Genomic DNA, 27,913 nt, shown 5'->3' on the forward strand with positions numbered 1-27,913 from the left:
GGAGGAGATGAGGTGCAGTCCTCAGGGCTGGGGGGGGGTGGACACAGGAGCTGCAAACCTGGCTAAAGATACAGTACCTTTTGTTATAGAAAAATAGGAGAATGCAGAAGAGAAAGCCTCCAGCCATCCAGAGACTGTTAACATTCTGGAAAGTTTGCTTTCGCTCAGCAGATGTGGGAGGTGGTGGGGGCTGGAGGTGAGGCAGGAGAGCCCTAAAATCAGTAGGATGTTGAACGAGTTGGAATTTTGGAAACCAGTGAATAGACTTTCAAGGAGAAAACACAGTGAAGTCTGTATCTGAGAAACTCTAGGCAATGAGAAGGATGGATTGGAGGAAAACATGGCCAGAAACAGCAGAGCAGGCGTGACCTCAGTTAACTGTCCGCTGAGAAGGATGGGAGCTGACCTGGGTTACAGGGTCGGGTCGAGTGTGGGCTGACTGCGTGCTACCAGAGCTGTGGTCGGCAGGCCTGGTGACTGGTCAGGCCTTGGAGGAGGGCCGGGGGCTGGACAGATGTGTAGAGATGAAGAAGGAGTTTTGTAAGATGACTGTATTGTCTTTATTCAGGTGCTGCTGATGGCGATTTTTTTTTCTATTGTGGTAAAATACACATAACTATAAACTCTGTCATTTTCAAGGTTATTCTGTAGCACGTCTCAATATTCAGCTCCGTTTGTGGCTGAATGGTGGTCCCCGGTGCGGGCGGGCCTCACCGTGTTTGTGCATTGTCAGTGGACACTTGAGCTGTCTCCACCTTTGGGCTGTTGTGAGTAGTGCTGCTATGAATGTGTGTATGGGGTTGGTTTTTTTTTTTTGGACACCTGTTTTTTAATTTTTTCGAATCTATACCGAGAAACTGAATTGCTGGGGCATGTGGTGACCCTGTGTATAACTTTGAGGAAGTGCCAGGGTGCTTCCCACAGGTGCTGGCATCGCTGTCCACTCCCCCCAGCAGTGCCACGGATTCTGGTTCCTCTCCCCCATCGTCGGCCTTTGTAACTGCCCCTCATCCGAGTGGATAAGGACGAGTTTTCTCATCGTGGCCTATTTGTATTTCCCTCCAGGCTAGTGATGTTGAGCTTCTTTTCATGTGTTTCCTGGCCATGTTATAGTATCTTCTTTGGAGAAATGTGGATGGTAGTCAAATACACTTCAGTTCTTTAAATGCTAATAGGAGGAAGCCACAGGAGAGAGCAAGAGAGAGGTTGAGATAACACAAGAGAATGTAAGTGGTCCACGGTCTGAGAAGCTGGGAAGAGACAGGGTTGGGAGTGTTAAGTAGAGGGATCAGCCTGGAGTGGGAGGAACAGCACTTCCGTTTTAACCAGATTGAAGGAGGAAGGGTGGGCATGAATGTTGTCCGTTCTACAGGAAACTGAGGAATTTCTTACCTGAAGACAAAGTCTGGTCATAAAGAGTAGGGAGAGTTGCTGAGGTTTGAGAAGCAGGAACGGTTTGGAATAATCTCTAATGGAATAAAGAGGGCTGCTGATGGGGAAGCAGCTGTACTTTGGGGCAACTTTGAAGGCTTAGCTGACCCTGGAAACTGTACGTCATGTTTTGTGGTTTAAAAAATATCTTGACTATCTCCGTACTTAGCGGTCACGGTTTACAGCCAGAAGAGAAAGGTGGTTGGGTTGGTTTTGGATTGAGATTTTCCCCGGGAGAAGGTACTAAGGTAAGAGAATTGATTATATTAAAACCAAATAATAGACCACGAAGTCTAGGCCAGAAGGAGAAGGTAACTGATTAAACAGATGCTGAACCAGTCCATTCTGAAGGAGATCAGCCCTGGGATTTCTTTGGAGGGAATGATGCTGAAGCTGAAACTCCAGTAATTTGGCCACCTCATGCGAAGAGTTGACTCATTGGAAAAGACTGATGCTGGGAGGGACTGGGGGCAGGAGGAGAAGGGGACGACAGAGGATGAGATGGCTGGATGGCATCACTGACTCGATGGATGCGAGTCTGAGTGAACTCCGGGAGTTGGTGATGGACAGGGAGGCCTGGCGTGCTGTGATTCATGGGGTCGCAAGGAGTCGGACATGACTGAGCAACTGATTTGAACTGAACTGTGTCAGCCGACGTCCGGGGTGAGGCGATTGCCAAAGAGAAGGCGACAAAAGAGTAAACCCTGGGCAGGCTCGTTAGTGACGTTCACCGGAGAGCCTGAGCAGAGCGAGGCGGGAAGTGCCTGTAAGAGTGAAAACCAGAGGGCAGTACGGAGGCGCAGGGCCCGGGAGGGAGGGGCGGGCAGACCCCCTGTCTGTGAGTGCCCTGGAGAAGGCGGTGTTGGGCGTGGGGTGCCAGGCGTGAACTAACATGTAACAGTGGGGACGGGAAGAACGCAGGAAAACGCTTCCAGACACCCCCTCCACCCCTGCCCTGAATCAGATCCCTCACAGCCCTTATCACTGAGCTGCCTTTCTTACGTGAGCTGTGTGTGGCCCATAGCACAGGTGGGTTCTTAAATAGTTCAGAATTACAGAAGTGGTTATTTCCAGATGGTAGAAGAATGGATTTTTTTTATATATATATTTTTTTTCTGAATTTAATCTTCTCTGTGTTGGGTGGTTTCTTTTTTCCCCAATTGGAAGAAAACCCTTTGGATCATCTTTTTATTAATATTCTTACCATGAGAGCATAAAAAAATTGAAGCCAATTTTTTTTATACTTCCTGGGATTTTTTTTTTCCCCCCTAATTATGCTAAGGGACTTTGACTCTTCTCATGACAGGATTAGAGAGCAGTGGTTCTCAACTTCAGGGTGCGTCCTGGACCCTAACCCCAGAGTCTCTGATTCAGTAAATCTGAGCTGGGGACCCAAGAATGTGCATTTCTGGCAAGTTCTTAGGATGCTGCTGGTGTTGGTGTAGGGACCTCACTTGGAGAACCACTGATACAGAGAAGAAGGTGCAGCTGAGCAGAGCAGCTCTGTAAAGAGTGGGATAGAGGCTGAAGTGACAAAATCTCTCAATAAGGTGTTCCCACCTTTCTAATCGTCCCTCTCTTTTGACCTTTTTACAGAATATAAGACAGGAAACAGGAGAAAACGGGGACGTTTTTTGTCTGCCCCCAACATTTGTCACAGTCAGAATTTCACCCTTTCTCCCCAAACCCCCTCGCACTGCCTGGGTGTTCTTTGTGAGCAGCACAAGGGTGGGAGAGGCTGAGAGGTAGATTTGTGTTTGCACGCGTCATCTCTGAGCATGAGCAGTTCATTTGGGCTGACACTGATCTGACCCACATTTATTCTTCAGAAATAGTTCCCTAGCAATGCTATTTTTTGGTACTGAAAAGCCAATGTTTTAAAATATTTAGCCACATTTCAGCTTAAAGATTTGTCTTTTTCTCGTGGTGAGGATAGGTAACACTTGATTCTCATGACTGGCCCCGCCCTGAAGTTGCACACGTATGATTTTAGGTGAAGGCTAACCCCTGCTGCAAAACAAAGCTTCGATGCATAAGGAAATGTTCCTTTTACATTTGTGTTTTTCATTGTAATTTTTACAATTCTCCAGCAGCCAGGCATTCACGTTTGTTGTTGTAAGTGTATTATGTCGAATGTCATTTTTGTCTCCTGGTTGTAATCATTTAAATCTTGATTTCAGCTGATGAGTAAAGAGTCCCCTGTGTCTGCTGGGAATGACGCCTATGTTGACCTTGATCGCCAGGTACCTGGTTTTACATTGTTTCTCTATGTGCAGAGGTTGAAGGGTAAACTTTGGATGTTAATGAAAAGGGTGTTTCAACTCTTGAAATATACTGGTGTAATTCTTTATTTTTTACCTAACATGTAAGAATTACACTTTTTTTTTAAAGCCACTTTCCTGCTGCTGCTGCTGCTGCTAAGTCGCTTCAGTCGTGTCCGACTCTGTGCGACCCCATAGACAGAAGCCCACCAGTAAACATTTGTAATAAAACTTGTAACTTGCAACTAACATAATTTATTAAATAAACTAGCTTCTTCAATTTATTATATTTTGTGTTTTCTAGTCATGGTTTTTCTTTTTCTGTTAGTGATAGCTTTCTGTATGCCACATTTAAGAAAACAGACGCAGTCCTAGAACATGGCATGCATTTAGTCCTACGATTTATTTTGAACACAAAAGATATTTTGCCTTTTATTTCATGTTACTCTTCAATGGAAAAAGTTTCTTTTTCCTTTCATCTTTCTGAAGATGTGAAGTCTGTCAGGAGATATTTAAACGCGCTAAGGAGCTACTATATTTTTTTAAGGAACTCTACAATATATTCTTATGGTTTTTAACAGAAAAGTTGATTTGTAATTTTAATTACTGCTTTTTAATAAAATGTTGTTACGTTGTCATTGCTGTAATCTGCTATTCTGGGACATCTGTTCCATAGCATGAATAGAAATCTTTGTGTTCTTTGTCTTCTCTCATTTCTTCCCCATGGTTTCTAAGTGTTTTGCAGGAAAATCTTCGGATATGCTATAATTTTAGCCCAAATTGTAATTTGTCTTTTCCTGACTCTGTGGCATCTGAGTTTAAACTTGTTACCTTGAATGCACATTTTGTTTTTGTATCCATTACACAGAGATTTGATCACATGAAATGAAAAGCCAATATGATTTTATTTTCATCAATTTTTTTCTTCTAAAAAGTCAGTTAACTTTAATGTTTTCATACACAGCTAACTTAGAGTTAATTGGGACCCAGCTCGGGACTGTTTGGTTTGTGCTGAGAATCAGGATAATAAAAACCTTTCATTTTGAAACTGATAAAATTAACACAGAGGTTTAATATGATTGAACATTTGTGTTGAAATACACTAGCTGTTTATTTTAACAGTTGAACCCTTGTTCTAGCATGTATAGATTTTACCAAAGTAAAATTTCCCAGTTATTACAGAATCAAAACATTACCAAGAACCAGGTAGCCCAGATAAGAAAAGCTGTATAAGAGAACCAAATTCCAAGTTCAGAAAAGACAAAGCTTAGGACTAAAAGATATTCACAGTTAGAAGTGGCTTCTTAACAACAGAAATTTGGTCTAAATCGTTTCCAAAGAACGCGAAGTTTATAAATTTCCAGATTTGTTCACTGAACATTTATCAAGCATCAGGAAAAAAAAAGAAATGTCTTGTTTTGACTCCTGCAAGAGGGTTCTTCATTTCTGCTGTCCCCAGAAAGAGAAGGGAGTTCTGTGCTCTACATGTGTGGTTATTAGCTGTTGCCCTGTCATATTCCAGTGTTGACTGTAGCTCTTTGTTTCTACCCAGCTGAAGAAAACTTCAGAAGAACTAAATGAGGCTTTGTCAGCCAAGGAAGAAATTGCTCAAAGGTGCCATGAGTTGGATCTGCAGGTAAGAGGGCTGTTCCCGGACCACCTGTCTGAAACGCGCTCTGTGAGTCCCACCACACACAGCGGGTCCCGCTTGCAGTTCAGTTTGACTATAACACAACCTAATTAGAGAAGAAAAATCCTGGGAAAAGAGTGCAGACCTAGCAAAGATCAGAGTTTTCCTTCCTTCTCACAACTCTATTAAATTCACAATAAATGAATTAAAATGGGATAAGCCCACAAAAAGAGAAAGAGGAGGGAGACCAGCACTCAGGAGACCGGGGGAGATTTTTAAAAGTCCTGACTTTTGTAGTGTTTGCCAGTCTCCACGGTATACACACTCCCAGTGACCAGTACCAGTTGCTAATGGTGTAACAGTTGGCTCACCTGTCTCTTGAGTATTTAAGAAGCAGCTCGGTTTCAGCCGGCAATAGCACACCACACTCGTTATCCACTTCTGAAGGCCAAAGACAGTTGGGAAAAGTGCTGAATGGCCTAAGAGGAGTAAAGAATGCAGTGACCAGACTTCCTATAAAAGGGGATGGGGACTTCCCTGGTGTTCCAATAGGTAAGAATCTGCCTGCCGGCCCAGGGGATGTGGGTTCAGTCCCTGGCCCCGAAGGTTCCACATGCTGCAGGGCAGCTAAGCCTGTGCCCCGTAGCCTCTGAGTCCACACTGTAGGGCCTAAGGGCTGTAGTTACTGAGCCTGGGCGCCTGCAGCCCCTGCTCTGCAATAAGAGAAGCCACCAAGTAAGACGGCCATGCACCCCAATTGGAGAGGAACACCCACTTGCTGCAACTGGTAAGTCCAAGTGCAACAACAGAGGCCCAGTGCCCCCCAAAATAAAAATAAATAGTTTTAAACCCAGAGAACTGCAGGGAGCCCCCCCACCCCCGCGTGGCAGAAGACTGCAGCGAGGTGCAACGGGGTCTCCTATAGGAGAGCGCCCCCAGCGCCCGTCACCCACTGCAGACACCCTGACCTGAAGCCAGCTTGCTACCAGAGAGTTCTCTTCTAAAGAGTTAAGCAAACAGAAGTATGGGAGGATAGACTCAGTGTTAGTATCGCAGGGTTAGACTCTTTGCATTTTGACCTTTCCAGGTTCTCGAATTTACAGAGAGCAAGGGAGGAAAAATGCATAGTGAAAAAGAGCAGGGTCAAGGTGAGCGGGAAACTAGCCCTAGAGGAAGTGGAGAAATTGGGGTAGTAGAAAAGTTTTCTCTTTGATTATTTAATGCCCCTGTGAAACTGGCAAAGATGCTGCATCTCTAAAGTAAGGGCAAGATGCTGTTCTAAAAAGAAAAAAGTCAGAGATGAAGAAACACGTGAAGTATTAGTCACTCAGTCATGTCTGACACTTTGTGACCCTATGGACTGTAGGCTCTTCCAGGCTCTTCTTTCCATGGAATGCTCCAGGCAGGAATACTGGAGTGGGGTGCCATTTACTGTTCCAGAGGATCTTCCTGACCCAGGGATTAAACCCAGGTTTCCTGCATTACAGGCAGATTCTTTCCCGTTTGAGCCACCAGGGAGGCCCCTCAGACTGAGAGGAACACTTAAGTAAATTAGAATTGTCAAAATAAAAATCCAGTAGAATAGTTAAAAAAGAAGTTGGAGAAATCTTTTGTAGATTAAAAATAGAATAAGAAATAAAATGTATTTGTCTTGGATTTACAACAAAACCATAGGGGAGGAGAGAATGCACGAGGTCCAGATGGCACATGATTGGCTACATATTGATACTTACTAAAGCTGGGTAGTAGGCACTCAGTTCATGGTATTTTCCGCCAGAAGCATTTTACTTTGAAGGCATTAATAGTTGATCATTGCTTTGGATGCAGGTAGAATTGTGATGAGAGCACTCTTGTTGGGTTATATAGTAAATAATACCTAGTCAAATGTAAGTGCCCTTGGAGAAGGAAATGGCAACCCGCTCCAGGATTCTTGCCTGGGAAATCCCATGGACAGAGGAGCCTGGTGGGCTACAGTCCATGGGGTCGCAAAGAGTCGGACACAACTGAGCGACTGAGCGTGCACACAGTGTAAGTGCTGTTAATTGCTTTTCAGATTTTAAAATTTAGCTATGTGTAAATTATTCACGATAATAAGATTGGTTGTTTTTACGAGCAGAATGGAAGTATTATCCTTGGTAGCATAACCGGAGAAGGCAATGGCACCCCACTCCAGTAGTCTTGCCTGGAAAATCCCATGGGCAGAGGAGCCTGATAGGCTGCGGTCCATGGGGTCGCTAAGAGTCAGACAGGACTGAGCGACTTCACTTTCATGCATTGGAGAAGGCAATGGCAACCCACTCCAGTGTTCTTGCCTGGAGAATCCCAGGGACGGGGGAGCCTGGTGGGCTGCCGTCTATGGGGTCACACAGAGTCGGACACGACTGAAGCGACTTAGCAGCAGCAGAGCATAGCATCCAGTTGTGCACTGGGATTGGCCTCTGTCTCAGGAGTGAAGTGGCGGCACAGGCCGGCTCATTGCTCGGTGTGTTGTCTGTGGTGCTTTTGTGCTGCGGAATCGGGGCTGAGGACCCATGGTGAGACCCGTGGCTCTGAAGGGCTGAGCTGTTCACAACCTGTACTCTGGCCTGGAGAATTCCGCGAGCCATACATAGTCCATGGGGTCACAAACAGTCAGACACGACTGAGCGACTTTTACTTTCATGAACTGATTACAATGTTGTATGGCAGAAACCAGTACAACATTGTAAAGCAGTTATCCTCCAGTTAAAATGAGTACACAAATAAAAAGAAATTAGCAGCAAAGAAATGAGTTTTTAAGATTTAAAGCTTTAAATATTTACTTTAAAAAGAATACAAGAGCAGAAATAGACCCACAGTATAGAATTGAGCTGTTGCTCTATTCTGAGAAAACACTCATGCGGTTATGGAAATCTGACAAGATAGAGAGCTGGCATTTCAGATTCATTTGTTTATTCAGCAGACATGGAGCACCCACTCCAGACCTTCCCCTGCTCTGTAGCTGCTGTGGATACAGTGAAGTTGAGGGGAAACACAGAACTGGATAAAATATCCTTGCCCCCAGGTGCTTACGTGCACATGAAGAAGACAGGCCATAAACAGGATAAGAATCAGTCTGTCGTGTACCGATAAGGGTTCTAGAGAGAAGGAGACTCGGGGGAGCAGGGTGGGAGGAATTTGTTCTGATGGGTCCTCAGCAAAGCCTGCCAGCGGAGGCAGTGAGTTTGTAAGAGATCCTAAGAACGTGGAGGAGCTGGCCTCCCAGTCTTCCCCAGAGGAGCATCCAGATCAGCGCACCTGATTGGAGCTGGAGAGAGGAACTGTCCACAGAGGCCAGACAGGCCTTGGGAAAGGCTCAGTAAGGGGGAGGCCATTGCAGGCTTGCGAGCAGAGTCATCCTGTGATCTGAGTTTTATTTTCTTGGGTTTTGATGGCTCCTCGGTGGAGACTAGACTGAGGGTGAGGGCCAACTCATGGAGACTGAATCAGACGCCTTTGGGACAGTCAGGTGAAAACTTAGGTTGGCTTAAATCAGAATTGGGGGTGGTGAGAAGTGGCGGGAATCTGTTTGAAGGCAGAGCTGCTGATGTTTGCTGAAAGAGTGGATGTGAGGATGAGCTGTGACAGGTCCTGACCAAGCAAGTGGAAGGACAGAGTTAGCACTGCTGAGATGGGAGACGGCAGGCGGGCTGGCCGGGGTGCAGGTGAGAGTCCCACCTGCACAGGTTGAAGTCGAACGCCTCGTGGGCGTGATGCCCAGTTTGGGATCCCAAGCTGGAAATAGAAATGTGCGAGCTCTCAGTGAATACATGGTGTTTACAGCCCAGCTACTGAAAGACATCAGTGTATTTAGGAAGGAAAAGCCACGGGTTCCCCAAGGCAGGAGGCCATGGAGAGGACCAGGAGAGGGAGGTGTTCCAGGAGCCGCAGGAAGCAGAGCTCTGCTGGTCCTGGGGGCGGTGGGGCAGGAGCCCTTCTGGAACAGGTTCGAGAGGAAATGGGGGCGGAGATGGAGAACTGAAAGTGGAGGCGGCTTCTGCTTTTCCAGGTTCTTGAGATGTAGTTGACCTGCAGTAAACTGCCCACTTTTGAAGTGTACAATTCTGATGCCTGTTGGCATCACCACAGTCAGGATAACGCTTTCTCTGTCGTCTTCCTCCAGCCCTGGCGCTGCTTTCTGTCTCTGGATTAGCTTGTATCTTCTAGAATCACATATGAAAGGAGTCACGCACACTGTACTCTTTTTCTGCCTGGCTTCTTTTTCTTTTTTTTTGAGGTTCATTCATATTGTTGGTAGCAGTAGTTAATTCCTTTGTTGTCAAGCAGTGTTCTGTTGAATGGCTGTGCTGTTATTCAGCTGTTCACCGGTCGATAAATCTGTTTTTCTGCGTTTGTGTTAGTCACTCATGTCCGACTCTTTGCGACCCCGTGGACTGTAGCTCGCCAGGCTCCTCTGTCCGTGGGATTTTCCAGACAAGAAAACTGGTGAGGGTTGCCATTCCCTTCTCCAGGGGATCTTCCCGACCCAGGGATCGAACCTGGGTCTCTTGCATTACAGGCAGATTCTTTGCCATCTGAGCCGCCAGGGAAGCCGTTACAAACGAAGCTGCTATTAACATTCTGCATCTCTGTGAACATATGTTTTGTTTCTCTGTGGTAAATAAATACCTAAGAGTAAACTGTCTGTGTCATGTGGTAGTTCCGTGATTAATTTTTTAGGAAAATGCAAACGAGGTATTCACAGCGTTCAGAACATTACACATTCTCACCAGGTGTGTTAAATCCCACTTGCGTGCATCTTCGCCAGCATTTGGTACAGCCAGTCTCTCTAATATCCGGCTTCCTAGTGGGAGTGGTGTGTGGCTATAACATTATGGTCTCACTTTGCTTTTCCTTAGTGAGTAATCGTGAGTGTCTTTTTGTGTACTTAGTTGCCATTGGGTGTGTATCTGCCTTCTCACTCAGTCCTGCCCTACTCTCTGCGGCCACATGTGCGTAGCACAGCAGGTCTTCTGTCCATGGAATTTTCCCAGGAGGAAGACTGGAGTGGGTTGCCATTTCCTACTCCAGGGGATCTTCCTGACCCAAGGATCGAACCTGCATCTCTGCGTCTCCTTCATTGGCAGGTGGATTCCTTACCGCTGAGCCACCTGTGAAGCCTTTTACATGTCTTCTTTGGCGAATTATCTTTTCAAATCTGAAATTTTTAAAATGAATTATTGCTTACTTTTACATACTGCTCTGTCTGTGCAATATTGCTAAATAATATAAATGTTTTAAGTGGAGGTTACTTGTACCTCTTTAAAGACAGGCTTTAATTCATACTGGCTTCCCTGGTGGCTCAGATGGTAAAGAATCTGCCTGCAGTGTAGAAGACCTGGGTTTGATCCCTAGGTTGGGAAGATCCCCTGGAGAAGGGAATGGCCACCCACCTCAAGTATTCTTGCCTGGAGAGTTCCATGAACAGAGGATCCTGGTAGGCTACAGTCTGCGGGGTCACAAAGAGTTGGACACAACTGAGCGACTGACACACACACACAATTCATAATGGTAATTTACAAGTGGTTACTGCGGATTCCAGTGTAATTGGAGAAAACAGCCCCTGTCTTTCTACGTTCTAACAGGTCGCAGCACTGCAGGAGGAGAAAAGCAGTCTGTTGGCAGAGAATCAGGTATTAATGGAAAGACTTAATCAGTCAGATTCTATAGAAGATCCTAACAGTCCAGCAGGAAGGAGGCATCTGCAGCTCCAGACTCAGTTAGAGCAGCTCCAGGAAGAAACATTCAGGTAAAGGACCCCTCACTCAGACCTAATCTTTTAAAATCTGGTAATGTCTTTTGCAGTTAAGAATATAGTGTTAGGGCTTCCAGGTAACTGCAGACCAAGGTGGCTCTGTGATTAGCCACTTCCCAAAAGTCTTCCCACACACCGTGAAATAAGCGCACGTCTACGAAAGTTCTCACCCTCAACCTGACTTGCAGACAGAACGCCCCAGTTGAACCGTGACTGTGGATGAAGGGAAGGAGCATTCTTTACCATCCCACCCCTACCCCACCAGGTGCTTAGAGACAGCTAAAGTCAGACTGAGAAAAACGTCAGGAAGAAGTAGCAAAGGGGCCCGAGGGTGATTTGGAACGGTCACTGGAAAGATTAAGTTCATGCAAAACTGGAAATCAAATTTAAAACAAAAGAAAGGAAGTTAGATCACAAACTGCAGGGATAGGGTTTCAAATTAAGTCTATCTTCTTAAAGGGCCAGATGCCAAAAAAAAAAAAAAAATTAACCAGGCGTGGAATTTAGCGATTGTGCCTTCCAGGGCACAGTCTAAGGGCATAAGAGAAAGGCCCGGGGCAAAGTTTATAGAGACAGATGTAGTTAAAGGGCAAGCCGATGTAAAGGAGTCCTCCTTTAACACATCTTCTTGAGGAGGAAAGGGCCAAAAAGGAAGAGGGCCCACGAGCAGTTGGGTGGTAAAAAAGAAAATCTGCTGTCCTGCAAGACAGAACAGAGCGGCAAAGTCTAAGGACCTGGCAGGATGATAGAAATACTATGTTACGAATTTCTAGAAAATGTATCATGACCCATTTCTTACGTAGCCATAGATTTTCAATGTTAAAACTGTGGGTAAAATTAAGTATCATTACTTATCCACTAACTTAATATGGTTACATATCTACCAGTCTTTATTTTTCTCCAGTGATGTGATGTTTTGTTTTGTTTTGTTTGCCTTGACCGGAAAAAAGTGCACTTTATCTTAGTATTCCCAGAAACCTAAGACAAATGTCCATTGCTTATGGTCTGCAACCGCAGTTTAGACTGTGATCTGAGGACCGTTTCAGAGAGTCTTCAGGCTCTGTCTCTTCCAGCTGCATATCTGTGTTAGACTAAATTTCCTTCATGAACCTCAGCCAAAAAACCCTCACATCAGATGCATGTAGAAACAGGAGAACCCAGCTGTCTTCTAGTAAACCAGTGATTTGAATCGCAGAATGTAAAAAACATTGCCATCACCATTTTTAGAAAGTAGTTGTGTTTCATAAACAATATATTGTATTAACATAATGGGTTTATTACTGTTATTTTCAAATGACTAACATCTCATTTATAAGTATTCTTTAAACAATTCTGAAAAGAAGAGTAGCAAACTCAATCCAGTGCTATAGTAAAAATAAGCTTTATCCCAGAAATATTATTAAATCTGTTGTAGTAACTGTTAAATCTATTACAGTAGATAAATGTATTATGCTGCCTCCAATCCATAAGTTAAAGAAGGAAGAATAAAAAATAAGCTTGGTACGTGAAATTATCAGTAAAGTTAAGAACATAAGGTGAAGATGAGTATTAATCTATTAATATTATTTGACTTTTTTCTTGATACTCTAAAATTCCTGGCTTTGCCCCTCACTAGCTGTATAACCTTCGGCATACCTCCATTTCTCTAAGATGGTCTAATAGTTTTGTCTACCCTCTAGAATTTTTGTGAGCATTAAATGATTTAACATATGTAAAGTATTTTAAGAATATTTCCTGGCACATAGAAGCTATATAAGATTTAGCTGTTGTTACTTTTCTAGAACATGAAATAAGAAAAAGAAATGAGATGAGAATACTGGAAAGACAAAAAGTAAATGATCATTATTTATAGATAATGTGTGTCCACCCAGAAGCTAGAAGAGAACCAGCTGAGAAGTCCTCAGAACCAGTAAACATTTAAGAGAGAGAGGGTTATGTGACACCTTTGCTTATGTTGCAAGCCTTGCTAACAGTAACTAGTATCACCAGGAACATTCTGCTTATATAAATGAAGAAGAAGAAAGAATTGTAATGCTTACCCTAATGGAAACAGCCTGGCACCCGTGCAGCAAAATACAGACCCGGTGACACAAAGGATCCATAAACCAGTCCAAGCATATGTAAACGTTCGTAATATGATAAAAGTGGCATTTTCTAATCAATAGGGAAAGGTTATTTGTTAAATGGTTTGGGAAAGATTGGTAGGTATTATGACAGGAAAAGTTAGATTCCTGCAGTGTATCATATACCCAAATGGTTTCCAGAGAAATTGAAAACTTTAATGTTAAAAAATGAAACCTTATAAATAACTAACAGAAAATAATGAATTAGAAGAAAAAAGTTCTAATTGTGCATTAGAAGCAAAAACTATGAAGTGTGAGATTCATTAGTTGAATTGGATAAAAACTAAGAATCTTTATACATTAAATACGTAAACAAAATTAAAATAACCAGTGATAAAGATTTGTGACGTGAGAGAGGATCCTGTAAATCCAAAGGAAAGGTGTATGTATTAAGCAAAACAAATTCATACATGGAATTCCCCAGCAGCCCAGTGGCTAGGACTCTGCACTTTTATTGCAGAGGGGCTAAGTTCAATCCCACAAGCCGTGAGGTTCAGCCAAAAAAGCAACAACGAATTAAAATAAATTAGGAACCATATTATCCATATTTTAGAGGTGAAAAGATCTATGAAAAGAAGTCAGGCTAGAAGATACACTCCATAAATGTTAACAGTAGGTACCCGTCTAGAGAGTAATGCATGATTTTTTTCTTCCTTGTTTTTCTGCATTTTTTAAGCTTTCAAAAGGAGTATGTTTATTTCCTAATTAAAAATAAAACTTAATGGCTGATACATTTTGAAACATACCACTTGGTGTCTGACTTTCTGAGTGGAGGAATGGCAGTTGGTTGTTGTCTTTCTTCAAGTCTTAGAACGGCAGGATCTGTTTCCGGGATAGTTAAAACTTGGAAATGCAGCATGCATACGGTCACAAAAGTGGGAGACAAGTTCAAGAACGTATTGTCATTGTTTTCAACTTACTTTTGCTGTTCTAAGAAGCATTATTAGACAGCAGAGCTTTCTGGGTCTGTTTCGTTTCGATGACAGGCTGGAAGCAGCCAAAGATGACTATCGAATACGCTGCGAAGAGCTAGAGAAGGAGCTCTCTGAACTTCGGCAGCAGAACGATGAGCTGACCGCTCTGGCAGACGACGCTCAGTCTCTGAAGGACGAAATAGATGTTCTTAGGTAACCGACCCCCCATCCCCCTGGGATCTCAGACCCGCCAGGCCCCCAGGGTTCACCTCCACGGAACCATTTCTCATCTGTAGAGTGGGAACAGCACACACGCCCACTCAGGCTGACGTGTGGAACTGGGTGAGTCTGATTCTAGGCCCGCGGGACAGTATCAGGCAGATCAGCGCTGCATATGAATGCTGGTTAAGTAGGAATAATCTCTGACCAGCACTTCCTGCTTGCGTAGCTGTGAGCGTTCTCTCTGCTGCTCCTGGGTTGTCATTCTGCGTCGTCCGGCTGATCGGTTGTCCGCTTGCTCAGATCCTATCTCCCCACGAGGCTCATTTCCTTGCTGGAATCAACTGCTCTCTCACCGGGCCCCTCGCTCCCTGCCTCTTCAGTTCTCCACCGTTCTGCCAGTATAACCTGCCCTCCGTCGGATCATTCCAACCATCTGTATCTTACCCTTTGGCTCTTAAATGCTGAGAACAAATAGAGAAAATCACATAGTGATGTCATTTTTGTCCTCCCACAGACTAATGATCCTCGCCCTCCTCTGGGCTCCCCCCATTGGTCCCCCATTCTGCTGCCCACCCACGAACGGCTCTGTCCCCACTTAGCTTGTCGCTGCTCTGAGTTTTCCTGACTCTTCTCACTTGTCTGTTCCCCCGCCCCCACCCCTCCTGAGCTGCAGTCTCGGTGGATGACGTTGCCCCCTGCACCGAGGGGCGGGGTCATGACCCGTGGACCCGCTGCGTGCTGTCTCCTGCATCCCCACCGTCTTTGGCCTCTGCTGCCTGCATGCAGACTGGTGCCCATCGCCCCGTCCACTGCTGACTCCTGGTGCTCTGGTCGCAGCCCTTCTTGGCTCTGCAGGGACCAGTGCCACACCAGTTATCACCTCTCTTCCCATTTGAATCCCCCCCCACCACCCGCCACCCCCAAGCATCTATTTGTGTTTCAGTCCCTCTCTTCTTACAAATCGTGAGAGAAGTACGACTCTCTGCTTCTCTCCAGAACAGATTTAGATTACACGGGGTCAGAGTTACATTCTCTCCTTCACCCACTAGCGTTCGCTACCCCCCGCCCCCACTGCTGCTCTGAAACAGCTGTTCCTCTGGTCACTAACAACATCCACTTGCCAAATTATTTGGACATCGTTCAGTTTATTTTGCTTTTGTGCTGCATGGAACTCTGTGACTACCTGCTCCTGCTTGCATTCCTCAAATTTTATGTGATGCTCTTCATTACAAATTTTGCTGTCACTTTGGTCACACTTTTGAACCTGCCCAAAAAGCTAAGCTGGACTCAACCTTTGGTCTTGTCGTTTCATTAGAACGTGTTACTTCCTGGCGACCTTCCTGGCTTAGCCCTGTCTGCAGCAGCTCTACAGCTTTGGGTGTGTTTGTGATTCCTGGTTTCCCATCTCATTCTAGACATTCTTCTGATAAAGTTTCTAAACTAGAAGGCCAAGTAGAATCATATAAGAAGAAGCTAGAAGATCTAGGTGATTTGAGGCGGCAAGTTAAGCTCTTAGAAGAAAAGAATACTATGTATATGCAGAACACAGTCAGTCTGGAGGAGGAGCTGCGAAAAGCCAACGCGGCTCGAAGTCAACTCGAGACGTATAAGAGACAGGTAAGAAGAATCTCGTGGTTTCTTAACGTTGTTTGCAGCTGAATTCCCCAGAGTCACACCGGCTCACCAGAGTCCACCGACTTGTTTTCACAGTATTCGGTTTTTCACCTCTGAAACTCGGTTCTTATCCGGAGGTTATCGATGGGTCCCTGCAGCAGATGCTTCTGTTACGTCTTAATGTATTGCACTGCGTCTTGGCCGCTGTGCTCAGACTGCCTCTGGTTGCAGCAGTCAGGGGCTCCTCTTTGTTGAGGTGCACAGGTTTATCCTTGCGGCGGCCTCTCTTGCTGTAGAGCCTGGGCTCTAGGAGCCCAGGCTTCAGTAACTGGCACATGGGCTCAGTGGTTGTGGCACACGGGCTTAGTTGCCCTGCAGCATATGGGATCTTCCCAGACCAAGAACTGAACCCACGTGCCCTGCGTTGGCAGGCAGATTCTTAAATGTTGGAAGGGAAGTCCTATACGCTGATTTTACAATCTTGTCAAATTCCCATATTACTACTTTTGGGGGGGGACCATTTGTAAAGTCTTTATTAAATTTGTTTTGATATTGCTTCTATACTTTGACTTTTTGGCCATAAAGTATGTGGGATCTTAGCCCCCTGACCAGGGATGGAACCTGAATCCCCTGCGCTGGAAGGCAGGGTCTTAATCCCTGGACCACCACGGAAGTCACCCATATTACTTCTAACGATGTCTGTTAGTTTTCTTGTCAGAAGTCATATTTTACACAAATAAAAATCTTTTTTTGTTTCTTTCTTTTTACAGCATACCCTTTTTTTCCTTCTTAATCAGCGCACCTGACTTTTACTATAGTCTTGAACAGAAGCAATAATAATAGACAACCATTTCTTGTTGTTGATTTTTTATGCAGTACTTTAAATGTTTTACCAGTATGTTATAAGCATGGCTTTAGGTTAAGGTAGCCACCTTTTCTTAAGAGTAACAAAATTTCGTTGTCTTCCTAATTTCATGGGTATTTTTCGTAAGCGGATGTTGAATTTAATCAGCTACACCTGTCGAGAGACTCCTGTGCTGCTGCTCCTTTCTGTTGGTCTGATGAATTATAGTAGTAGATCTCTGCCTAAACCATCCTTGCATTCCTGGGACAAGCTTAGTTTACTCATAGCAGGTTTATTTGTCGTTTCACGTTGTTAGATTCACTTGGTTTATTTTACTTGGAATATGTTACCTCTACAATTCGTTTACTCAAAGTTTTCTATCTCGTGCTTTCCTTGTCTTCTGATTTTGGCATCAAAATTATATTCAATTAATATAATAGAGACGTTTTAGTAGAACAACCCAACCCTGTACACCATGTATGGCTGGTGGGGGTATTTGGTGAATACATTTTTCCACATTTCATTATGAAAATTTTCAACATACAACTAAGTTGAAAGAATTACTGAAAGTTAAATATAGTCCAGAGAAGCTATAAATGTGATTAAAGGGTATTAAGTTAAAATAAGAAATGATTTTATCGGAGTTCCAGAGAGAAGAACAGAATTATAGAGGGACATTATTTGAAGGAAGGAATGGCTGAGCGTTTTTCAGAATTCATAAAAGACATCAGATTTAGTATTAACCATGAATTACAAACAGAAGAAATAGAATTCTACACCTATAATTATTATGGTGAAATTGCGCTATAGAATATAGAAATATTACACTCATTTTCTCTCTTTCTGATCTTGTTCAGTCGCTAAGTCGTCTCCAATTCTGCGACCCCATGAACTAGTTTCTGATCTGGAGCTTAATGTTATTTTATTTTTTGTTGTAATACTCTTTCTGCAGCTTCTCTCTTGGTGGGTATTCATACCTGCGTGATCATATTTGGTGGTATTTTTTTCCTTTTGTAATTTAGGTTTCTTTATTTTCTTCAAGTATTTAACTCCAATTTAACGTCCTTGGAGGGCTTATTCTGCTGTTTTGCTTTTGTTCATACTGTTAATGTTCTTCTGCTGACTGTTGTTCTTAGTGGTTTATTTCTTGAACACTTTTGTGATTTGGGGTTTTGCTCTCATCTTTAGCTTTGAGAGTACCGGGGACCTGGTTGAGGCTGTGTTCCTCCAGGCAATATGTGTGTTTCGTATGCCAGATTTACCACCGCGTTACCAGCCAGAGTGACTTAAATTAATTGCTTGGTTTAGGGTTTGCCAGACAAGACATATGGCAAAAATTCTAACACAAATCCATGTATCCACAGGCTATGGTTACACATTTTCAAGTTACACTCACTTTAAGGCAGGCAAGTTTCCTTATTGACTTTGCCAGCTGATGGGTTTTTTTCCCTAACCTACTGACTCACCATCTTTCAAAACCCAAGGTAGTTTAACAACCACCACCTGTCTCCCCATATGTTAAAGTTCTGGATCCCTGGTACTTCCGGTGGCATCTCACAGTGCCCTTAGCTTCCTCACAAACCTCCACTCCAATTTTAGCCTCTGATGACCTCCCACACTTTCTTATAAACTTAGCAATGCTGTCGGACTCTTTTCCCCTTTAGCATTTCTTTTGCTTCATGCTGAAAGGACTTCCAGACTGCCCAGTTACCTGTGTTACAGGAAACAAAAGTCCCGTAGGTTTTTCTAGGTCTGAGCATTTGTTCTTCCAGATGATCTGGTTTTAGAACCACAGTATCTAGGCAGATTTCTGTACCTAGGTTCTCTCCATTGAGTCAGGCTTCTGTAACTTATCTATTTTTTTTTTGAGTATCTATGGGGAAGATAATCCTCATAGATCCGTAGAAGACATTTGATAATTTCTAATGTATCAAATTATAAAAATTAATGATACCTTTCTATACCAGGTAGTAGAACTGCAAAATAGATTATCTGAAGAATCGAAGAAAGCGGATAAATTAGATTTTGAATATAAGCGGCTAAAAGAAAAAGTTGACAGTCTTCAAAAAGAAAAGGATGTGAGTATATATATGGGCATTTTGGTTTTGATCAGTGCTGAAATTAAGAAAGTGATATTTAATTCTTATTTTGGGTATGTTAATTTCTTCTGTTTATAAATTTAAAGTTTAGAGACCCTATTGATTTTTAAAATTATTTATTTTTAATTGGCAGATAATTGCTTTACAGCACTGTTTGGTTTCTGCCATCTATCAGCATGAATCAGCTATAGGTATATGCATGTCCCCTCCCTCTTGAACCTCTCTCCTGCCTCCCACCCTTCTAGGTTGTCACAGAGCATTGGATTTGAGCTCCCTGCACCTGTTGATTTTTAAATTAAAGAAGATTTATATTTGTATTTCAGAAATAGATCTAAAATGAAAGATTGAGAGACTGTTCACTCTTATTTTCTATATATTTAACTTTTATACCACTGTTGCGTCTTTTCCATCATCTTACTTGTGATTTGCTATAAATTTATGTAGCTTTTCTGTTTCCTGTATGTTTAATACAGAGGACACAATTCTTTTTGTTGTTGTTCAGCACATTTTGAAGCTTTTTTAAAAAATATTTTTACTTTGTCATAATTCATGAATTGTGTCTTTGTTGTGTGATTTTTATGTTTCATGAAAAGAATTTTATTTACATAATAAGATGCTCATTGTTAAGAATGGAGTAGATAGTTTTGTTTCTTACAGTTAACTAGATAAAATACTGCCTCGCCCATATAATATATTCAGTATGGTTGAACTGGAAAAAATCTAATCTTTTCCTTCTGTGATTGTTCTGTAAAAGATTAAAAGCTATAACATGTTCATGTTGCACACTGTTTATCATTCTGTCAGATAAGGCAGAGACCGCTAATGAGTAAATCCATGAAGGTTGAAGCTGACTTCCCTTGTTCTTAATGTCCCTCCAGAGGTTGCGATCGGAAAGGGATTCTCTGAAGGAAACCATTGAAGAGCTTCGCTGTGTTCAGGCTCAGGAAGGACAGCTCACAACTCAAGGTAACTAATGTTTCAAAAGCCCAAACAAGACTATTTGTTTCGGTAGTATCAGGAAAAATGTTAAGATTCATTTTAAGGTGATTGCACCAAAAAAACAAGAACTTCAAGTTGGAGAAGAGGCCATGAGATTGATACAAATTTTGAACTGTTACCCAGACTTTATGGAAAATGGACGATAGTTATGAGACCAAATTTATTTACCTACTTTTTAATTTTAATTCAAATGTTTATATATAACATATATATATATGCCACTTAGTTGTGTCCAACTCTTTGCAGCCCTGTGGACTATAGCCTGCCAGGCTCCTCCGTCCATGAAATTTTCCAGGCAAGAATATTGGAGTAGGTTGCCATATTCCCATCGCAGGGATTGAACCCTCATTTCTTGTGTCTCCTGCATTGGCGAGCAGTTTTTTTTACTGCTAGTGCCACCTGGGAATGCATTCAAATGTTTGGGTTTTATTAAATCATTTGTTAAATCATTTGTGTTAATAGTAAACCTGAAAAGTTTCTAGTGACCTCTTTAAAAGTATATCAGACTTTCTAAATCAATGATCTTTCTTTCAGCTGAGAAGTGAGGTGGGTAGCAGTTCACTAACACCCACTACTTGGGAGCTTAACGTCCAAAGTAGAAACCTTTTCCTCCTCACAGGAAAGGAGCTGCACTTTGTTGAGAGTTTGCCTTCCACCTCTTGGGAAGCATGTGAGCCTGGCTGAGGACTCATACACTTCACCATCTGTTCACTCCCACTCACGTTTCCAGCCCCTGGCTTTCCTGTTACCAGAGACTAGACTCTCTCTTTTCCTCTGATTACAGCCTCCTTTTCCCTGCGCCCTCTTTCTGCCAAACCTGCTCGTTAGCTCCATCCTCCTTCAGCCCCCTCTGTGATCTCTAATGACCATACTGATCGCCTGCTTTCCCAGCTCACCCAACCTGCATACCTGCATTTCAGTATCCTCTTGACCTGTTTCTGAACCAGCTTGTCAAACCCTAGCTCAGTTTTTTGTTTTTGTTTTTATAATTTTATTTCTCTGTTTGTTTATTTTCTTGCTGTGGTGGGTCTCTGTTGCTGCATGTGGGCTTTTATCTAGTTGCATGAGCAGGGACTGCTCTTCGTTAGTGTGCTCGAGCTGCTCATTGCTGTGGCTTCTCTTGGTGGAAAGCACGGGCTCTCTGCGTGTGGGCTTCGGTAGTGGGGGTTCACGGGCTTAGCTGCTCCGCAGTATGTGGAATCTTCCTGGACCAGGGCTCGACCCCGTGTGCCGTGCACTGGCAGGTGGATTCTTAACCACTGGACCCACCAGGGAAGTCCTGTGGTTTACTTTATACACAGTAGCTTGCATCTGCCAATCCTGAGCTCCTGATTTATCCCCCCACCCACCCACTTTCCCCTTTGGTAAGCATAAGTTTGTTTTCTATGTCAGTGAGTCTGTCTCCATTTTGTAAATAAGTCATGGTAAATACTCTTAGCAATCTCGGAATAGAAGGAAACTTCTGCAGCCTAGTAAAGGTCATCTGTGAACATCCTACAACTGACCTCATACTTAGTGATGGAAGACAAAGTGCTTTTCCCCTAAGACCAGGAACAAGGCAAGGCTGTTCAGTCTAGCCACCAGTGTTCAACCTGGAGTTTCTCGCCAGTGCAGTCACGGAAGAAAAAGAAGAAAGAAATGAAGGGCATTCAGATTGGAAAGGAGATCTGACAGCTGAGTTCAGCAAGGTCTCAATGTCCAAGATCAGTGTATAAATACATTTCTGTGTACTATTAGTAAATAATCTGAAAATGAAATTGCAGTAGTTATCTTAAGGAATAAACTGCAGACAAGTTTAGCAAAGAAATGCAAGACTTCTGCACTGAAAACTATGAATCATTACTAAGATAAATATATAAATAAGTGTAAAGACATTCCGCATTCAGTTGTGAAGAGAGACTGCAGTTCTCTTCATATTGGTCTAAAGATTCAATACAATCCCAATCAGATTCTCAGCAGACTTTTTTGTAGAAATTGATAAGCTGATTCTACTGATACAATTTATATGAAAAAAGAAAGGGTCCACTATAACCAAAAAAAAAAAAAACTTAAAAAATAGAAAGTTGGAGAGCTTACACATCCTGATTTCAAGAGTTACTTTAGGGACTTCCCTAGTGGTCCAGTGGTTAAGACTTCACCTTCCAACACAGGCCGTGCAGATTGAATCCCTGGTTGGGGAGCTCAGATCCCTCATGCCTCAGGGCCAAAAAATGCAAACATAAAAAACAAAAGCAATATTGTAATAAATTCCATAAAGACTTTAAAAATGGTCCATGTCAAAAAACAGAAAAAAAAGTTACTGTAAAACTGCTCTAATTGAACAAGGTGAAACTCGCATAGAATAGAGACATAGAGATTAGTGTAGTATATGCCACATTAATAGAATGAAGGAAAAAACCACATCATCATCTCAATTGATGCAGAAGAGGCAACTGACAAAGCCCAAAACTCTTTCTTTAAAAAAATAATGTAAACTAGAAAGGAAACTTCCGCAGCATGAGAAAGGTCGTACGAAAAACCCACAGCTAACGGCACACTCAGTGATGAAGAACTAGAAGCTTTTCTTCTAAGATCAGAAATAAGACAGTGATGCCTGCTAGCACCGCTTCTATACTTTTGTTCAACATGCTACAGGAAGTTCTAGCCAGAGCAATTGGACAAAGAAAAAAAAAATCTGAATTGGGAAGGAAGAACCAAAAATATTTCTGTTTGCAGATGACATGCTCTTATATGTTGAAACCCTTTAAAAACTACACACAGGAAAAAAAAACTGTGAGAACTAATAAAATGAATTCAGCAAATTTACGGGATATAAAATCAAACCACAAAAATGAGTTACATTTCTATACACTAGCAGTGAACAATATGGAAAGTAAATTAAGAAAACAATTTGATTTATAATAGGATTAAAAAGAGTAAAATACTTGGGAATAAATCTAACCAGGAAGACACTTGCACCCTGAAAAGTACAAAATACTGCTGAAAAAAATCAAAACCTAAATGGGAAGATATCCATGTTCATTTGAGACTTAATATTGTTAAGATGACATCACCGAAACAGTCTACAGATTTCAGTGCAATTCTTATTAAAATGCTGATAGTACTTTTTGCAGAAATAGAAAAACCCAGCCTAAAGTTTACATAGACTTTCAAGGGATCCTGAAAAGCCAAAACAATCTTGAAGAAGAAAAAATTTAGCTTGAGGACTTCCACTTCCTGATTTTAAAACTTAGTAAAATGTTAGAGTAATCCAAATAGTATGTATAGGTGAAAGGACAGATGTATAGACCAATGGAGTAGAATATAAAAAGCCTGGAAATAAACCGTCCCATGGACAGACAGTTGATTTTCAAGAGGAGCATCAAGACAACTTAGTGCGGGAAAGGAAAGTCTTTCAAGCAGATAGTGCTGGGAAAGCTGGATGTCCACATCCAGAAGAAGGAAGGTGTCCACCCTGATACCATATACGAAAAAGAAGTCAACATGGAACCCTAAATGTAAGGACTACAACTGTAAAACTTAAGAAGAAAACATAGAAGAAAATCATCATGCTGTTGGATTCAGCAGGGATTCCTTGGAATTGATACCAAAAGTATAGGCAGCGAAAGGAGTCACAGGTACACTGGACTTCATCAAAATTAAAATCTTCTCTGTGTCAAACAACACTGTCAGTAGAGTGAAAAGGTGGTGTGCAAGATGGGAGGGAATGTTTGCAGATCCTTTATCTGACAAGTGATTGATGTCCAGAGAGTATAATGGACTTCTGCAACTTAGCAGCAAACAAGCAAAGGACTTAAAGGACACGTTTCTCCAAAGAAGATATCCAGATGGCCAGTATTTAAAGGACTTCTACAACTTAGCAGCAAACAAGCAAAGGACTTAAGGACGCGTTTCTCCAAAGAAGATATCCAGATGGCCAGTATTTGTATATGAAACAGTGCTCAACATCGTTAGTCATTAGAGAAATGCAGGTCAAACCCACAGTGAGGTCCCACTTCATACCCATTAGGATGGCTGTTATCAAAAATGAAAGAAAAGGGAGATAACAAGTGTTGAGGATGTGGAGAGATCAGAGCCCTCTTGCATTGCTGGTGGGAATGTAAGATGGGTCAGCCACTGTGGAAGAGTTTGGTGGTTCTTCATAATAAAAAGTTAAAGTTCCCATATGATCTAAAAATTCTGTTCCTAAGTATATACCCAAAAGAATCAAAGCAAGACTCAACTAGATCCTGGTACGCCAGTGTTCACAGCAGCATCATTCACAGGAGCCAAAAGGCAGGAACAACCCGTGTGTCCGTCAACAGATAAATGAATAAAGAAAATGCGATATGTATGTACAATGGAATATTATTGGGCCATATAAAGAGGTGAAATTCTGATTAATGCTGCAGTGTAGATGAATATTGAAAGCAGCATGTTAGGTGAAGTGAGCCAGGCACCAAAGGACAGATGCTGATATGAGGTATCTAGAATGGCCAGACATTGGAATTAAAGTTACAAGGGGCTAAAGGAGAAAGCACTGGGGAGTAGTTACTGCTTAATGGTTACAGATTTTGTGTATTGAGTGATGGAAGCATTTGGAAATAGACAGTAGTGATGGTTTCCACAAAATGATGCCTTGGTGTCAGCACAGGACTTCGCGTTACTCAACTGTACACTTAAAAATGTTAAAATGATAATGATGATGATGGAAGGCAACTGTGACGTAGTTTTTGTACTTTAATGCTCAAAGTAGGGTTCATATAGGGACTAAAGGAGGTAGTTGTGGTCTATCTTGACCTTAAGTCAATGCTTGTGTGTTTATAGGGTTGATGCCTCTGGGAAGTCAGGAGTCTTCAGACAGTCTTGCAGCAGAGATCATCACACCGGAAATCAGGTAAGGAGATGGTGAAGTCCAGTCACACTTCACAGTACTGTTGTAGAAACCTTACTCCTCTGTGATACAGAGGACCAGTTCCTTACTCTTTATCACTAACGCTTTCAACCTGAACTCGAGGTTCTGTGTCCTTGATTTCAGCACCTTAGAGACCTTCTCAGCTGGCCATACAGAAGCTTGGTTTCTCTCTTGGGAGGACAGGGTCTCACACATACACAGCAGACAAACACATCTCTGCTTGGGTATCCTCAGCAGACATTTAGCCGTGAAACCACTTGGCCCAAAGACAAAGGTTATGCTTAGCCTTCGGCCTGCAAAATTCTTAGTCACTGAGATTTATTACCTAAGTGCAAGGAATGGTCTGGGGAAGACAGAAGCAGAGACAGGAGGAAACATCGCCCTGTCTCTATTGCTCTTCCCTCAGTAGTTCCTTACATTTGTATTTTAAATATTCCGTTTATTTTAGTGTATGCCTGGCTTTATGTATAAGAACGAGTGATTGGAAAGCATCAGCTGTCCAGCAAAAGGTTAATGATTAATCCTAAATATTGCTTTTACCTTATTTGGGCTGATTAATTTGCCCCCTTTTTAAGTTGACACCAGCCCTGAATCTTGATAGCATCCTTGGAGGTATTAGCTAAAATAACAGTTATTAAAAGTTTTATAAACTGTGAAAGTTGCCATAAGCATTCAAACATTTGTTGAATAAAAGAAGACAGTATTTATTATTGAAGGTGTGTAATGCAACACCAATTTTGGAAGCATCTTGGATACCTTTTACTTTTTTGCCATCTGATATGATACTTTATTATTGGACCAATAAAATTTGTTTCACAAATGAATACTTATTTTTATGAATATTTATAAATAAATGCATGCTGCATGCTAAGTCGCTTCAGTCGTGTCCGGTTCTGCAACCCTATGGACTGTGGCCCACCAGTCTGACCATGGGATTCTCTAGGCAAGGATACTGCAGGGGGTTGCCATTTCCTTCTCCAGGGGGTCTTCCCAACCCAGGGGTGAAACCTGCATCTCTTGTGTCTCCTGCATTGGCAGGCAGGCTCTTTACCACTGGCGCCATGTGGGAAGCCCCTGTAAATAAACAGTTATGTCCAAAAAACAAATTTTAAGGAAGTTTGTAGGTAATGAGGTTGGATTTTTAAACTGAGAGGAGAGAACAATGAAAATTCAACAAAATGGCTTTTATTGAGTATTACTCAGTACAAATTAAAATATGCTCTGTGTCTACAAGAGCTACCAAGGTGAAACAGTGCAAGGGGTGAAACTTCTCAATACATTAATAGACCAGTATTGACATAGGTCAGTATTCTTGACACATAGTGAGATTTTCTTTTCCAGTTTGCAAAAATCTATTAAAAGTGATAATTTTCACTAATGTTAAGGGTGTGGAAAAGTTAGAAACCTCATAAACTAAAAATAAAAGAGATACAATTTTTTAATTGAGATATTTGACGTATAACTCTGTAGTATGTTTAGGTATACAACATAATGATTTGACATGTGAATGAAGGATATGTATATATTGTGAAATGATCACCAGAGTAAGTTCAGTTAGTATCCATCGCCACACAGAACTACAAAAAAAATTTTTTTTCTTGCAGTTATATAGCTTTTCTTTTAAGCAGTTTGGCAGAATGTGTAAATGTTTAAATTAGAAAGAAAATAGGATTTTGAAACCTCATTCATTACACATCATGATATTTGGAGATTGTTTATCTTCAGACCATCAATTCTATTATAAAAAGAAAGAGCTTGAGACCTGAGATGTGCTGTCTCAGCCAGTTAGGAGCTAAATTTCTTGCAGGTTCTTTTTTTTTTTTTCATTTCTGTTCTATGTATTAAATCTGTAACGGTGCCTCGCTGGATTTTGATAACCCTGTTAATCAGTTTTTCTTCTGCTCTCAGGGAGAAGCTCATTCGTCTTCAGCATGAGAATAAGATGTTGAAAATCAACCAGGAGGGTTCCGACAATGAGAAGATCGCCTTGCTGCAGAGCCTTCTGGATGACGCCAACCTCCGCAAGAACGAGCTGGAGACGGAGAACAGGTGAGGGCACGGCGGCCACTCCGCTCGCTGTGATCTGATCCCTTCAAACACAGATCCGAGCTATAGGCGCAAGTGGAGCGTTCTCCTCCATTGCATTTCATGAGTCCTTTTTCCCACTTACGGGCAGATTTGCCCAAAAAGGCTGTGTGTCTGTGATAGAAGCCCCATCTCCAGTTCTTCAGGCAAAACGATACCAAAGTCCTGCCATTCCCCCTTCCTAATCACTAATTAAAACTAGAAGCTTAAACAGCCTGGCATTGCAGGAGACATGGGTTCGATCCCTGGTCCAGGAAGCCCCCATGTGCTGAGGATCAGTGAAGCCCGTGTACCACAGCTCCTGAGCCCGTGCTCTAGAGCCCAGGGGACGTGACTCCTGAGCCCGAGCTCTAGAGCCCAGGGAACGTGACCCCTGAGCCCTGCTCTAGAGCCCGGGGGTCAGGACTCCCGAGCCTGAGCTCTAGAGCCTGGGGGACATGACTCCTGAGCCCTGCTCTAGAGCCCGGGGGACGTGACTCCCGAGCCCGTGCTCTAGAGCCCGAGGGATGCGGCTCCTGAGCCCGTGCTCTAGAGCCCGGGGGATATGACTCCCGAGCCCTGCTCTAGAGCCCGAGGGATGCGGCTCCCGAGCCCTGCTCTAGAGCCCGGGGGACGTGACTCCTGAGCCCTGCTCTAGAGCCCGGGGGACAGGACTCCTGAGCCCTGCTCTAGAGCCCGGGGGACGTGACCCCTGAGCCCTGCTCTAGAGCCCGGGGGACACGGCCCCCGAGCCTCTGCTCTAGGGCCCAGGGACACGGCTACTGAAGCCCGAACGCCCCAGAGCAGCAGAGAAGGTTGGCAATGAGAAGCCCGCGCACGACAACTGGAGAGTAGCCCGTGCTTGCCACAGCTAGAGAAATCCCCACGCAGCAACGAAGACCCAGCACAGCTGAAAGCAAAATTAATTCATTAAAGATAAATAAAGTCTTTAAAAAAACTTAGAGGATAAAATAATGTCACCATTCATTGACAGTCTTTGGAGACACTTTTACTTTGTCATCATGATCAGATTAATAAGTATGCC

At 42.8% G+C, this 27,913-nt stretch overlaps 1 protein-coding gene across 4 annotated transcripts in view; it reads left to right on the forward strand.

Moving 5' to 3' along the window:
* Nucleotides 1-27,913, forward strand: part of HOOK3 (hook microtubule tethering protein 3) — an 84,897-nt gene that overhangs the window by 35,529 nt on the left and 21,455 nt on the right. For all 4 annotated transcript variants that reach the window (XM_069572721.1, XM_070289506.1, XM_069572722.1 and 1 more), the window contains 9 exons: nt 3,612-3,674; nt 5,245-5,328; nt 10,926-11,089; nt 14,205-14,345; nt 15,770-15,971; nt 18,780-18,890; nt 19,790-19,877; nt 24,717-24,786; nt 26,713-26,853. In XM_069572721.1, coding sequence (XP_069428822.1) covers nt 3,612-3,674; nt 5,245-5,328; nt 10,926-11,089; nt 14,205-14,345; nt 15,770-15,971; nt 18,780-18,890; nt 19,790-19,877; nt 24,717-24,786; nt 26,713-26,853 — 1,064 coding nt within the window. The remainder of the gene's footprint in view (nt 1-3,611; nt 3,675-5,244; nt 5,329-10,925; nt 11,090-14,204; nt 14,346-15,769; nt 15,972-18,779; nt 18,891-19,789; nt 19,878-24,716; nt 24,787-26,712; nt 26,854-27,913) is intronic.

Source organism: Ovis canadensis, chromosome 26, assembly GCF_042477335.2.
Source record: "Ovis canadensis isolate MfBH-ARS-UI-01 breed Bighorn chromosome 26, ARS-UI_OviCan_v2, whole genome shotgun sequence".
Lineage (NCBI taxonomy): Eukaryota > Metazoa > Chordata > Mammalia > Artiodactyla > Bovidae > Ovis > Ovis canadensis.